Genomic DNA, 14,960 nt, shown 5'->3' on the forward strand with positions numbered 1-14,960 from the left:
CAAAAAAAGCCTTACTATACATGGTCTTTAAAAAAAAAAAAACGCCTTACTATACATGGTCTTTTTTTAATGCCTTACTATACATAGTCGTTTAAAAAAAATGGGGAAAAAAAACGCCTTACTATAAATGGTCATTAAAAAAAAAAAAAACGTCTTACTATACATGGTCGTTAAAAAAAAACGCCTTGCTATACATGGTCTTTTTTTAATGCCTTACTATACATAGTCGTTTAAAAAAAAAAAAACAGGAAAAAAAAAAAAAAACGCCTTACTATACATGGTCTTTTTTTTTTAATGCCTTACTATACATAGTCGTTTAAAAAAAAACAAAAAATAAACGCCTTACTATACATGGTCTTTTTTTAATGCCTTACTATACATGGTCTTTTTTTAATGCCTTACTATACATAGTCGTTTAAAAAAAAATGGGAAAAAAAAACGCCTTGCTATACATGGTCTTTTTTTAATGCCTTACTATACATGGTCTTTTTTTTAATGCCTTACTATACATAGTCGTTTAAAAAAAAAAACTGAAAAAAAAAACGCCTTGCTATACATGGTCGTTAAAAAAAAATGTCTTACTATACATGGTCTTTTTTTAATCCCTTACTATACATAGTCGTTTAAAAAAAAACAAAAAAAAAACGCCTTACTATACATGGTCTTTTATTTTAATGCCTTACTATACATAGTCGTTTAAAAAAAAAAGGAGAAAAAAAAAAACGCCTTACTATACATGGTCTTTAAAAAAAAAAAAAAACTCCTGACGATACATGGTCTTTTTTTAATGCCTTACTATACATAGTCGTTTAAAAAAAATGGAGAAAAAAAACGCCTTACTATACATGGTCATTAAAAAAAAAAAAAAAAAGTCTTACTATAGATGGTCGTTAAAAAAAATTTCTTACTATACATGGTCGTCAAAAAAAACGTCTTACTACACATGGTCTTTTTTTAATGCCTTACTATACATAGTCGTTTAAAAAAACAAAAAAAAAAAACGCCTTACTATACATGGTCTTTTATTTTAATGCCTTACTATACATAGTCGTTTAAAAAAAAAAGGAAAAAAAAAAACGCCTTACTATACATGGTCTTTAAAAAAAAAAAAAAAACTCCTGACGATACATGGTCTTTTTTTAATGCCTTACTATACATAGTCGTTTAAAAAAAATGGAGAAAAAAAACGCCTTACTATACATGGTTATTAAAAAAAAACAAAAAAAGTCTTACTATAGATGGTCGTTAAAAAAAATTTCTTACTATACATGGTCGTCAAAAAAAACGTCTTACTACACATGGTCTTTTTTTAATGCCTTACTATACATAGGCGTTTAAAAAAACAACAACAAAAAACGCCTTACTATACATGGTCTTTTTTTTAATGCCTTACTATACATAGTCGTTTAAAAAAAATTGAAAAAAAAACGCCTTACTATACATGGTCTTTTTTTAATGCCTTACTATACATAGTCGTTTAAAAAAAAAAGAACAGGAAAAAACAAACAAACAAAAAACGCCTTACTATACATGGTCGTCAAAAAAAAAAACGCCTTGGCCATACATGGTCTTTTTTTAATGCCTTACTATACATAGTCTTTTAAAAAAACAACAAAAAAAAACGCCTTACTATACATGGTCTTTTTTTTAATGCCTTACTATACATAGTCGTTTAAAAAAAAATGGGAAAAAAAAAAACGCCTTACTATACATGGTCTTTAAAAAAAAAAAAAACTGACGATACATGGTCTTTTTTTAATGCCTTACTATACATAGTCGTTTAAAAAAAATGGAAAAAAAACGCCTTACTATACATGGTCATTAAAAAAAAAAAAAAAAAGTCTTACTATAGATGGTCGTTAAAAAACATTTCTTACTATACATGGTCGTCAAAAAAAACGTCTTACTACACATGGTCTTTTTTTAATGCCTTACTATACATAGTCGTTTAAAAAAAAAACAAAAAATAAACGCCTTACTATACATGGTCTTTTTTTAATGCCTTACTATACATAGTCGTTTAAAAAAAAATGGGAAAAAAAACGCCTTACTATACATGGTCTTTTTTTAATGCCTTACTATACATAGTCGTTTAAAAAAAAGAAAAACAGGAAAAAACAAAAAAAAAAAAAACGCCTTACTATACATGGTCGTCAAAAAAAAAAAAAGCCTTGCTATACATGGTCTTTTTTTAATGCCTTACTATACATAGTCTTTAAAAAAAACAAAAAAAAACAAAAAAAAAAACGCCTTACTATACATGGTCTTTTTTTTAATGCCTTACTATACATAGTCGTTTAAAAAAAAAAACTGAAAAAAAAAACGCCTTGCTATACATGGTCGTTAAAAAAAAATGTCTTACTATACATTAGGGGTGTCACGATTCGCCAACTCCACGATTCGATTTAAATTTCGATTTTGGGGTCACGATTCGATTTTTTTTTCGATTTTTTTTTTTTTTTTTTTTCTCCGCTCCCCCACTTTATAACACAGAGGCATATGCTTCTGTAGGCTAAGGCTAGTCTATGATCATTGGTTCTATTCATTGTACAGTAAATCTTATTTCAAAAGATCGGCTACATATAGGTGATGCAATTTCCATATTATTTTTGTGTAAATTTATGTAATATATGATAATTGACATTAGGCAGGAATGATCAAATTCAAAGAATTTATTTACAATATAAAGTTAACCGTCTTGTTCTTACTGAAGTGTAAAATAAAAAATAAAAAAACAAAAACAAAAAGTCACAGTGGGTGCCTGCCATCTATTGACTGTTTTTGGTTACAACAGTGTGCTGTGCGTTCCTCTTAAAATAATGTGCAATGTGCAACAACAACAAAAAATATATTGTATCCAAAGTCATGGAACAAATACAGCCTGAACAAACTATATCCCAACATTTACAGTTGCTGGGCATACTGTAGCGTGGTTCAAGTACACTAATTAAATGTTTGAATCCAGCGTTTTCCAAGGCTGCAGGTCTGCTGCTATAAATAGACCTATGGATCTGGCGTTTCGCGCGAGCTGAAGTGTGTGGAAGTTTCACTGTAAATGAGGATGAAATAGTTGGTTGGACCGTTGTTTTCCCACTTCTAGTTGAATTTGATAAATCTAAATCTTTGTGATGCCTGCGTAAATGTCCCGTCATGTTTGTCGTGTTTCCCGTTGTTACGGCTGGCGGCTCGGGCCATTCAGTTTGAATGCGCCAGCGCGACACTCTGATTGGAGGACTGTGCCAGCGCGACACTCCGATTGGACGACTGTGCCAGCGCGACACTCCGATTGGACGACTGTGCCAGCGCGACACTCCGATTGGACGACTGTGCCAGCGCGACGCTATTGTGTATCCGTGTATTATACCCCTATTAGTTATTGTTTCTCCTCCGTTCTGTCAGTTCTGTCAAATGCGGTTATTATTTGTTCACCTTCCACTTTCACTCCCTTGTCAAACCCCTGCCTGAAATTTCAATTAAAACTACTCAGATGTTAAAGTCGACCCGTGTTTATCTACTCTATATTTTCTGTTATTGTGTTACTTCCCTTCCCCTTGACGAGCCGGGCGTAACACCGTGGCCGAGTACAGTACGCGCACATAGCATATCTTGCAACTGTGGTGAACGTTGTCGACATAACTCACCGGGAACGCAAAATGTTTCCAAACTGGTGACGAGAGAAGCGGGAGCGGCTTGAAGCACCATTGCTGTGTCTGTCCGCGCTTGCCATCATGACTGCAGGAGAAGTCAGCTAACAAGTGCCGTTAGCTAGTAGCTGAATGGCTGCGTCTCATTTGCTTTCCTGGGAGGTGGCGGTGGCGGCGGTGGCGGCGGGCGCGGGGGGGGGCATCGAATCGTGTGTCCTCTCTTCTATTTCGATGCTCGAAATCGTGACGTAATTTCGATCGATTTCGATAAAAAATCGAAATCGTGACACCCTTACTATACATGGTCTTTTTTTAATGCCTTACTATACATAGTCGTTTAAAAAAAAACAAAAAAAAAACGCCTTACTATACATGGTCTTTTTTTTTTAATGCCTTACTATACATAGTCGTTTAAAAAAAAATGGAAAAAAACGCCTTACTATACATGGTCTTTTTTTTTAATGCCTTACTATACATAGTCGTTTAAAAAAAAAAGGAAAAAAAAAAAACGCCTTACTATACATGGTCTTTAAAAAAAAAAAAAAACTCCTGACGATACATGGTCTTTTTTTAATGCCTTACTATACATAGTCGTTTAAAAAAATGGAGAAAAAAAACGCCTTACTATACATGGTCATTAAAAAAAAAAAAAAAAAAAGTCTTACTATAGATGGTCGTTAAAAAAAATTTCTTACTATACATGGTCGTCAAAAAAAACGTCTTACTACACATGGTCTTTTTTTAATGCCTTACTATACATAGTCGTTTAAAAAAAAAACAAAAAAAAACGCCTTACTATACATGGTCTTTTTTTTAATGCCTTACTATACATAGTCGTTTAAAAAAAAACAAAAAAAAACGCCTTACTATACATGGTCTTTTTTTTAATGCCTTACTATACATAGTCGTTTAAAAAAAAATTGGAAAAAAAAACGGCTTACTATACATGGTCTTTTTTTTAATGCCTTTCTATACATAGTCGTTTAAAAAAAATGGAAAAAAAACGCCTTACTATACTTGGTCTTTTTTTTAATGCCTTACTATACATAGTCGTTTAAAAAAAATTGAAAAAAAAACGCCTTACTATACATGGTCGTCAAAAAAAATGTCTTACGATACATGGTCGTTAAAAAAAAAACGTCTTACTATACATGGTCGTTTAAAAAAAAGCCTTACTATACATGGTCATTAAAAAAAAAAAAAAAACGTCTTACTATACAAGGTCATCAAAAAAAAAGCCTTACTATACATGGTCTTTTAAAAACAAAAAACAAAAAAAAAACGCCTTACTATACATGGTCGTCAAAAAAAAACGTCTTACTATACATGGTCTTTAAAAAAAAAAAAAAAAAAAACCTTACTATACATGGTCGTTAAAAAAAAGCCTTACTATACATGGTCTTTAAAAAAAAAAAACGTCTTACTATACATGGTCTTTTAAAAAAAAAAAAAAAGCCTTACTATACATGGTCTTTTTTTAATGCCTTACTATACATAGTCGTTTAAAAAAAATGGGGGGAAAAAACGCCTTACTATAAATGGTCATTAAAAAAAAAAAAAACGTCTTACTATACATGGTCGTAAAAAAAAAACCTTACTATACATGGTCGTTAAAAAAAAAACAAAAACAAAAAAAAAACGCCTTACTATACATGGTCATCAAAAAAGAAAAACGCCTTGCTATACATGGTCTTTTTTTAATGCCTTACTATACATAGTCGTTTAAAAAAAAAAAAACAGGAAAAAACAAACAACAAAAAAACGCCTTACTATACATGGTCGTCAAAAAAAAAAAACGCCTTGCTATACATGGTCTTTTTTTAATGCCTTACTATACATAGTCTTTAAAAAAACAAACAAACAAAAAACGCCTTACTATACATGGTCTTTTTTTTAATGCCTTACTATACATAGTCGTTTAAAAAAAAAAAAGAAAAAAAAAAAAACGCCTTACTATACATGGTCTTTAAAAAAAAAAAAAAAACTCCTGACGATACATGGTCTTTTTTTAATGCCTTACTATACATAGTCGTTTAAAAAAAATGGAAAAAAAAACGCCTTACTATACATGGTCATTAAAAAAAAAAAAAAAAGTCTTACTATAGATGGTCGTTAAAAAAAAACGTCTTACTATACATGGTCTTTAAAAAAAAAAAACGTCTTACTATACATGGTCTTTAAAAAAAAAAAAAAAGCCTTACTATACATGGTCTTTTTTTAATGCCTTACTATACATAGTCGTTTAAAAAAAATGGGGAAAAAAAACGCCTTACTATAAATGGTCATTAAAAAAAACAAAACGTCTTACTATACATGGTCGTTAAAAAAAAAGCCTTACTATACATGGTCGTTAAAAAAAAACAAAAACAAAAAAACGCCTTACTATACATGGTCTTTTTTTAATGCCTTACTATACATAGTCGTTTAAAAAAAAAAAACAGGAAAAAACAAACAAACAAAAAACGCCTTACTATACATGGTCGTCAAAAAAAAAACGCCTTGCTATACATGGTCTTTTTTTAATGCCTTACTATACATAGTCTTTTAAAAAAAAAAAAAAAAAAAAATGCCTTACTATACATGGTCTTTTTTTTAATGCCTTACTATACATAGTCGTTTAAAAAAAAATGGAAAAAAAAAAACGCCTTACTATACATGGTCTTTAAAAAAAAAAAAAAAACTCCTGACGATACATGGTCTTTTTTTAATGCCTTACTATACATAGTCGTTTAAAAAAAATGGAAAAAAAAACGCCTTACTATACATGGTCATTAAAAAAAAAAAAAAAAGTCTTACTATAGATGGTCGTTAAAAAAAATTTCTTACTATACATAGTCGGCAAAAAAAACGTCTTACTACACATGGTCTTTTTTTAATGCCTTACTATACATAGTCGTTTAAAAAAAAAAAAAAAAATAAACGCCTTACTATACATGGTCTTTTTTTAATGCCTTACTATACATAGTCGTTTAAAAAAAAATGGGGAAAAAAAACGCCTTACTATACATGGTCTTTTTTTAATGCCTTACTATACATAGTCGTTTAAAAAAAAAGAAAAACAGGAAAAAACAAACAAAAAAAAAACGCCTTACTATACATGGTCGTCAAAAAAAAAAAACGCCTTGCTATACATGGTCTTTTTTTAATGCCTTACTATACAGTCTTTTAAAAAAAAAAAAAAAAAAAAAAAAAAAAAAAAAAAAAAAAACGCCTTACTATACATGGTCTTTTTTTAATGCCTTACTATACATAGTCGTTTAAAAAAATGGAAAAAAAAAATGCCTTACTATACATGGTCTTTTTTTTAATGCCTTACTATACATAGTCGTTTAAAAAAAAAAACTGAAAAAAAAAAACGCCTTGCTATACATGGTCGTTAAAAAAAAATGTCTTACTATACATGGTCTTTTTTTAATGCCTTACTATACATAGTCGTTTAAAAAAAAACAAAAAAAAACAAAAAAAAAACGCCTTACTATACATGGTCTTTTTTTAATGCCTTACTATACATAGTCGTTTAAAAAAAATGGAAAAAAAAAAACGCCTTACTATACATGGTCTTTTTTTTAATGCCTTACTATACATAGTCGTTTAAAAAAAAATGGAAAAAAAAAACGCCTTACTATACATGGTCATTAAAAAAAAAAAAAAAACGTCTTACTATACATGGTCGTTAAAAAAAATGTCTTACTATACATGGTCGTCAAAAAAAATTTCTTACTATACATGGTTGTCAAAAAAAACGTCTTACTATACATGGTCTTTTTTTTAATGCCTTACTATACATAGTCGTTTAAAAAAAAATGGAAAAAAAAAACGCCTTACTATACATGGTCATTAAAAAAAAAAAAAAAAACGTCTTACTATACATGGTCGTTAAAAAAAATGTCTTACTATACATGGTCGTCAAAAAAAATTTCTTACTATACATGGTTGTCAAAAAAAACGTCTTACTATACATGGTCTTTTTTTTAATGCCTTACTATACATAGTCGTTTAAAAAAAATGGAAAAAAAAAACGCCTTACTATACATGGTCATTAAAAAAAAAAAAAAAAACGTCTTACTATACATGGTCGTTAAAAAAAATGTCTTACTATACATGGTCGTCAAAAAAAATTTCTTACTATACATGGTTGTCAAAAAAAACGTCTTACTATACATGGTCTTTTTTTTAATGCCTTACTATATACATAGTCGTTTAAAAAAAAATGGAAAAAAAAAACGCCTTACTATACATGGTCATTAAAAAAAAAAAACGTCTTACTATACATGGTCGTTAAAAAAAATGTCTTACTATACATGGTCGTCAAAAAAAAATTCTTACTATACATGGTTGTCAAAAAAAACATCTTACTATACATGGTCGTTAAAAAAAAATGTCTTACTATACATGGTCTTTTTTTAATGCCTTACTATACATAGTCGTTTAAAAAAAATTTGAAAAAAAAACGCCTTACTATACATGGTCTTTTTTTTAATGCCTTACTATACATAGTCGTTTAAAAAAAAAAAGAAAAAAAAACCGCTTAACTATACATGGTCATTAAAAAAAAAAAAAACATCTTACTATACAAGGTCGTCAAAAAAAACGTCTTACTATACATGGTCGTTAAAAAAAAAACGTCTTACTATACATGGTCTTTAAAAAAAAAAAAAAAAGCCTTACTATACACGGTCTTTTAAAAACAAAAAATAAAAAAAAACGCCTTACTATACATGGTCGTCAAAAAAAAAAAACGCCTTGCTATACATGGTCGTTTAAGAAAAAAAAATGAAAAAAAAAACAAAAAACTCCTTACTATACATGGTCGTCAAAAAAAAAAAACGCCTTGCTATACATGGTCTTTTTTTTAATGCCTTAAAAAAGACGTTTAAAAAAAAAAGAAGAAAAAAAAAAAACGCCTTACTATACATGGTCGTCAAAAAAAAAAAACGCCTTGCTATATACATGGTCTTTTTTTAATGCCTTAAAAAAGACGTTTAAAAAAAAAAAAAAGAAAAAAAAAAGAAAAAAAACGCCTTACTATACATGGTCTTTTTTTAATACCTTACTATACATAGTCGTTTAAAAAAAAAAAAAGGGAAAAAAAACGCCTTACTATAAATGGTCATTAAAAAAAAAAAAAAACGTCTTACTATACATGGTCGTTAAAAAAACCCGTCTTACTATACATGGTCGTAAAAAAAAAACGTCTTACTATACATGGTCGTTAAAAAAACCCGTCTTACTATACATGGTCGTAAAAAAAAAACGTCTTACTATACATGGTCTTTTAAAAAAAAAAAAAAAAAAACAAAAAAACAAAAAACGCCTTACTATACATGGTCGTTAAAAAAAAACGAAAAACGTCTTACTATACATGGTCTTTTTAAAAAATAATAAATAAAAATCAGTCAACTATACGTGTTTTTTATTTTATTTTTTTAAGAAAAAAAACCCCACCCACTCAGGGAATTTGAGACGTCATTGCTGCCCTGCTAATGTGAAGGATATGTTTGTGTTGGGCTCTGGGTGGAGGAGTGGAGCCGTCACTTGCCTTTGGTGCCGGATGGCGTGGGTTCGCTTCCCCGCCTCGGAGACCATGTATGTTTGTGTGCGTGTTTGTATGAGTGAGTAAAAGAAAGAAGAAAAAACAAATAAATAAATTTTTCCTATACATGGTCTTTTTTTATTTAACGCCTTACTATACAGTCGTTCATATAAAAAAAAAAAAAAAGAAAAAGCCTTACATGGTCAAAATAAAAAAAATTTAAAAAAAAAACGTCTTACTATACATGGTCTTTTAAAAAAAAAAAAAAAAAAAAAAAAAAACGCCTAACACCTTACTATACATAGTCGTTAAAAAAAAAATGGAAACCCCCCCCCCCCAAAAACGGCTTACTCTTTATTCTTTTTAATGCCTTACTATACATGGTCATTAAAAAAAACGTCTTACTATACATGGTCTTTAAAAAAAAAACAAAAAAAAACAAAAAAAAAACGCCTTACTATACATGGTCTTTAAAAAAAAAACAAAAAAAAGACACCTTACTAAACATGGTCATTAAAAAAAAACAAAAAAACGTCTTACTATACATGGTCGTTAAAAAAAGCGTCTTACTATACATGGTCTTTAAAAAAAAAAAAAAAAAAAAAACCTAACTATACATGGTCGTTAAAAAAAGCGTCTTACTATACATGGTCTTTAAAAAAAAAAAAAAAAAAGCCTTACTATACATGGTCTTTAAAAAAAAAAACAAAAAAAAACAAAAAAAAAACGCCTTACTATACATGGTCTTTTTTAATGCCTTACTATACATAGTTGTTTAAAAAAAATAAAAATAAAAAAAATAAAAAATAAAAATAAAAAAAAGACCTTACTAAACATGGTCATTAAAAACAAAAAAAAACGTCTTACTATACATGGTCGTTAAAAAAAGCGTCTTACTAAACATGGTCATTAAAAAAAACAAAAAAAACGTCTTACTATACATGGTCGTTAAAAAAAGCGTCTTACATGGTCATTAAAAAAAAAAAACCGTCTTACTATACATGGTCTTTATTCTTTTTAATGCCTTACTATACATAGTTGTTTTAAAAAAAAAAAAAAAAGACACCTTACTAAACATGGTCATTAAAAAAAAAAAAAAAAACGTCTTACTATACATGGTCGTTAAAAAAAGCGTCTTACTATACATGGTCTTTAAAAAAAAAAAAAAAAAAAAAAGCCTTACTATACATGGTCGTTAAAAAAAGCGTCTTACTATACATGGTCTTTAAAAAAAAAAAAAAAAAAAGCCTTACTATACATGGTCTTTAAAAAAAAAACAAAAAAAAACAAAAAAAAACGCCTTACTATACATGGTCTTTTTTAATGCCTTACTATACATAGTTGTTTAAAAAAAATAAAAATAAAAAATAAAAATAAAAAAAAGACCTTACTAAACATGGTCATTAAAAACAAAAAAAAACGTCTTACTATACATGGTCGTTAAAAAAAGCGTCTTACTAAACATGGTCATTAAAAAAAAAAAAAAAAAAGTCTTACTATACATGGTCGTTAAAAAAAGCGTCTTACATGGTCATTAAAAAAAAAAAAACGTCTTACTATACATGGTCTTTATTCTTTTTAATGCCTTACTATACATAGTTGTTTTAAAAAAAAAAAAAAAAGACACCTTACTAAACATGGTCATTAAAAAAAAAAAAAAAACGTCTTACTATACATGGTCGTTAAAAAAAGCGTCTTACTATACATGGTCTTTTAAAAAAAAAAAAAAAAAAAAAGCCTTACTATACATGGTCGTTAAAAAAAGCGTCTTACTATACATGGTCTTTTAAAAAAAAAAAAAAAAAGCCTTACTATACATGGTCGTTAAAAAAACGTCTTACTATACATGGTCATTAAAAAAAACGTCTTACTATACATGGTCTTTAAAAAAAACAACAACAAAAAACAAAAAAAAAACGCCTTACTATACATGGTCTTTTTTAATGCCTTACTATACATAGTTGTTTAAAAAAAAAAAAAAAAAAAAAAAAAAAAAAGACACCTTACTAAACATGGTCATTAAAAAAAAAAAAAAAACGTCTTACTATACATGGTCTTTAAAAAAAAAAAAAAAAAAAAAGCCTTACTATACATGGTCGTTAAAAAAAACGTCTTACTATACATGGTCTTTAAAAAAAAAAGAAAAAAAGAAAAAACGTCTCACTATACATGGTCTTTAAAAAAAAACAAAAAAAAAACGTCTTACTATTTACATGGTCTTTTAAAATAAAAAACAAAAAAACTATGCCTCTGGGTGGCGCTATAAACACAGCATTTGTTAAACTGTGAGAGTGTCTTTCTTTAGACTCTCGCAAACGGTCAGAGGTCACCTGCTGGCCGCTGAGGGCGGTGCACGCGCTCACGAGAGCCTGCGCGTCCGCGTCAGTGTTCTTGCCGACCTGCAGCAGCTGAGCAGCCTGAATGAGAGGCGACAGCGAGGAAATGGCGCCCTCTGTCTGCAGGCCGCGGCCGCGCAGCCATTCCTCCACATGACTCACGTTCAAACTTAAAGCAAAAAACAAAAACAAAAAAAAGCAATGTGAGATAAAAACGAATGTCAATTGTTGATTTGATTCCCCTGTACCGTATGTGTATGCCTCGGCTGCAGCAGCACACGTCCTTCCTGAGCAGCAGGCTGTTGAGCGCGGAGGCGGAAATGAAGTAGACCAGCTGGTGGAAGGCGCGCTCCATCAGCGCGGCGTGCAAAGCCTGATGGGACATGGCGGCGTGAAGTGCCCCCAGCTCCTTCAGGACCTGAGCCACGGTGGGCGCGTCCGCAGAGCCCGCTCGCTTCCTGGAGCCCACGGGAACGTCTTCGCCCTCCAACAGGGCGGCGGCTGAGGAGGAAGACGAAGATGTGAGATGAAGAAGATGATGGGCGGGTTCGAGGTCCGGGTTTCTGGCGACCACCGATGAAGTTCTGCAGGCGTTTCTCAGTGATGGAGACGAGCTGCTGGTAGGCTTGGATGCGGAGCTCACTCAGCGTGTGGATCACGTTGCTCAGGTCAAAGGTCAGCGGAGACAAGTCCTCCGGAACGCATGGCTGATATAAACAGAACGATGAGCAATTTTTTTGTCGCTCACTCACATTCACAATTGATTAAGACTACTAAAACACAACACAAATGTAAATACTACACTGGACTGTAAATTTGGAAAAAATAAATAAAAGTTAATATTTTGTCAATAATTAATGTGGTAACTTCATTATTTTTCCATGTATAATTCATACCATTAAAAAATAATTTTTCCACTTGCTGTCGACTGATGATGACATCACCTGTGCTGAGGAAGTAGGTAACAACCAATCATGGCTCAGTTTACTGACCAAACCCAGAAAACAGGTGAGCCATGATTGGCCCTTACCTACTTCCTCAGCACAGATGATGTCATCATCAGCTGACAGCAAATAGAAAAAATACTTTTTAAAAGGTATTAATTGTACATGACGTTATCAAATTCATTCTGGACAAAATATTAACTTTTCACTGCTGAAAAATGTTCAATGAGTCAAGCATCCCTTTAACTCATTCACTCCCGGCTATTTTCCCTGAAGCAACCAACCCCTTCGCCTTTGGCTGTTTTACTTAATTTTGGCTGATTTTACAAGGTATATAAAGAATATTGTGTTCTATTGTTATGAAAATAAATGCTGCCACCTGCTGGCCATTTTTTGTAATAGCTACAATTTGCTTTAAGCCACCTCTTCATATCAGAATAGGCATTAAAGCCTTCTGTATGTTCTTGTATTTAAAAAAAACACACACAAAAAAACGTGTAAAATCCGTTTTTGGGAGTGAAGGACAAAGTATTAAAAAACGTGTTTACATGTTTTTGGGTTTGAATGAGTTAACGAACTCACGACCTTCAGCTTGGGAGACACCTGATCTACTTCCTGAGTTGCGCAGCTCCTGCTTTCTGCTAGTATATCGCTCATGTCTGCTGCAGCTGATCCCATGATTGCTTGTGGCAGTCTCCTAAGCTGAAGGTCGTGAGTTCGAACCTCAACCCTTGAGTGAGTTTTATGTTTTATTTTTTTTCTTCCTACTGTAAATCCTAGTATACTCTAAAACTGACTATTTGGTCCCTATCTAAATAGTCAAATTTACTCTAAATAGACTCACATTTACAATTACTGTGCAGGAAAAAATTAAACCCTCTCATACATACTACTGAAATACTCACACTACTGCAATGTGCTCACACACACTACTGAAACTCATACAGGTGACTGAAATGCTGTAATAATATACACACTACTGAAACACTCTTACACAGACATGCTCATACACTCAAATAAATGAAGCTCTCTCACTCATAAGATTTTCAGTACTTTGCATGAAAGTTTTTCAGTAGTTACAAGTGTATGTCACCTGTTTGTTGTCATGTTGAGTCAGCAGGTCATGCAACAGGCTGATGTTTTTCAGCCAGAAAGCAGTCATGTCCAAGTCACTGCTGTGCTTCTGCAGGGAAAAAAATAAAAAAAAATAAAAAAATCAATCCATGAAAACCTCACAAATGAACATTTCTTCCCACATTCCACAAACAAGCGTGTTGGCTTCATTGAAGACTCAAAATTGCCCATTCCGAAAAGGTCAGAATGTGACTGTGCATGTTTTGACCTTCAGCGCCGTCTTCATGGCAGCGACGGCGGCGCGACACAGCGACGACGCTGCGGTTTGATCGCCTCTGCCGTCCGCCTGCCGGACACACAGGAAGATCACGCCGGCCGCCAGCCCCGGTGCCAGCGACGCGCCCACCTCGGCCCGCACGTCTTCAGACAAACACGGGAAGGATATTTTCATTTCCACAGATACATGACGACATAGTTTCAAGTCACAACTACAAAACAAGTTTCACCGGTGATGAGATTCTTGATGAGTTTGCTCTCATCTCGTCTCCTGCATTCCAGCAGACCCGCCCCTGCGGGTGCTTTTTGCTGGGAGGAAGACGGGCTGTCAGTGGGAAACACTGATGGCAAAACTGGAAAGGGGAAAACAAACACCGAGTGGAATTTTGATGGCGGAACGTCAAGAAAATACAAAATTTGGGGATCTCTCACCATGAGTGAGGAGTCGCCGGAGCGTGACGGTGTTTCGAAGTTCCTTCAGTTCCCTCCTCAGCTGTGCACACTCCTGCTCGCGGGCCTCCAGAAGCTCCTTCACACACACACACACACACACACAAACGTTTGCAGTGGCATAGTATGGAATCAATTCAGACAAGCGCTTCAAACTGGATTTACAAAGACGAATCTACCTGTTGATGAGAAGACGAACCCGAGCTAACTCGAATCAGCTGACACCTCAGCCTCTCCACTTCCTCCTCCCACTGACTACGCTGACTCAGCAATTGGCTCTCCAAAAACCTACAAGAGGACAAACCAATTGATTGAGAGTTAGTGCTAAAGGTGCCAACCTTTACTGTCAAGAGAGCCATTTTTAGGCCAAATTAAAAAAAATTTGTCCGGAGCCGCAGAGCATTTGAGCATTGTGATGAAGGAAATCGCGTGTTAGTGGAATGTACTGAGGGCCCAAGAGCTAATTAGGGCTCATTAGTGCTCCGCAACGGAAAAATATGAGGTTAATTTTCTTCTACCTTTTCTCTTCTGTATTTGGATTTTGTTTTTTGGTAATTTTTCGCACATTTTTATGGACATATTAATTAATTTCCTGCCTCACTTCTTCATTTTATGGCTATTTTTTGACAGTTTTTCTTCTGCCATTTTTGCTATCATTTTTTTTTTTACATTTTTGTGGCAATTTTGCGGACATTTAATGGTA

General features: G+C 32.2%; 1 protein-coding gene across 3 annotated transcripts in view; it reads right to left on the minus strand.

Moving 5' to 3' along the window:
- Window positions 1-14,960, minus strand: part of LOC144026538 (unconventional myosin-Va) — a 46,938-nt gene that overhangs the window by 18,177 nt on the left and 13,801 nt on the right. For all 3 annotated transcript variants that reach the window (XM_077533222.1, XM_077533224.1, XM_077533221.1), the window contains 8 exons: window positions 14,437-14,545; window positions 14,240-14,336; window positions 14,038-14,160; window positions 13,800-13,951; window positions 13,551-13,640; window positions 12,088-12,220; window positions 11,762-12,014; window positions 11,508-11,682 (listed from right to left, as the gene is read on the minus strand). In XM_077533222.1, the coding sequence (XP_077389348.1) occupies window positions 11,508-11,682; window positions 11,762-12,014; window positions 12,088-12,220; window positions 13,551-13,640; window positions 13,800-13,951; window positions 14,038-14,160; window positions 14,240-14,336; window positions 14,437-14,545 (1,132 nt within the window). The remainder of the gene's footprint in view (window positions 1-11,507; window positions 11,683-11,761; window positions 12,015-12,087; window positions 12,221-13,550; window positions 13,641-13,799; window positions 13,952-14,037; window positions 14,161-14,239; window positions 14,337-14,436; window positions 14,546-14,960) is intronic.

Source organism: Festucalex cinctus, chromosome 10, assembly GCF_051991245.1.
Source record: "Festucalex cinctus isolate MCC-2025b chromosome 10, RoL_Fcin_1.0, whole genome shotgun sequence".
Taxonomy (NCBI): domain Eukaryota; kingdom Metazoa; phylum Chordata; class Actinopteri; order Syngnathiformes; family Syngnathidae; genus Festucalex; species Festucalex cinctus.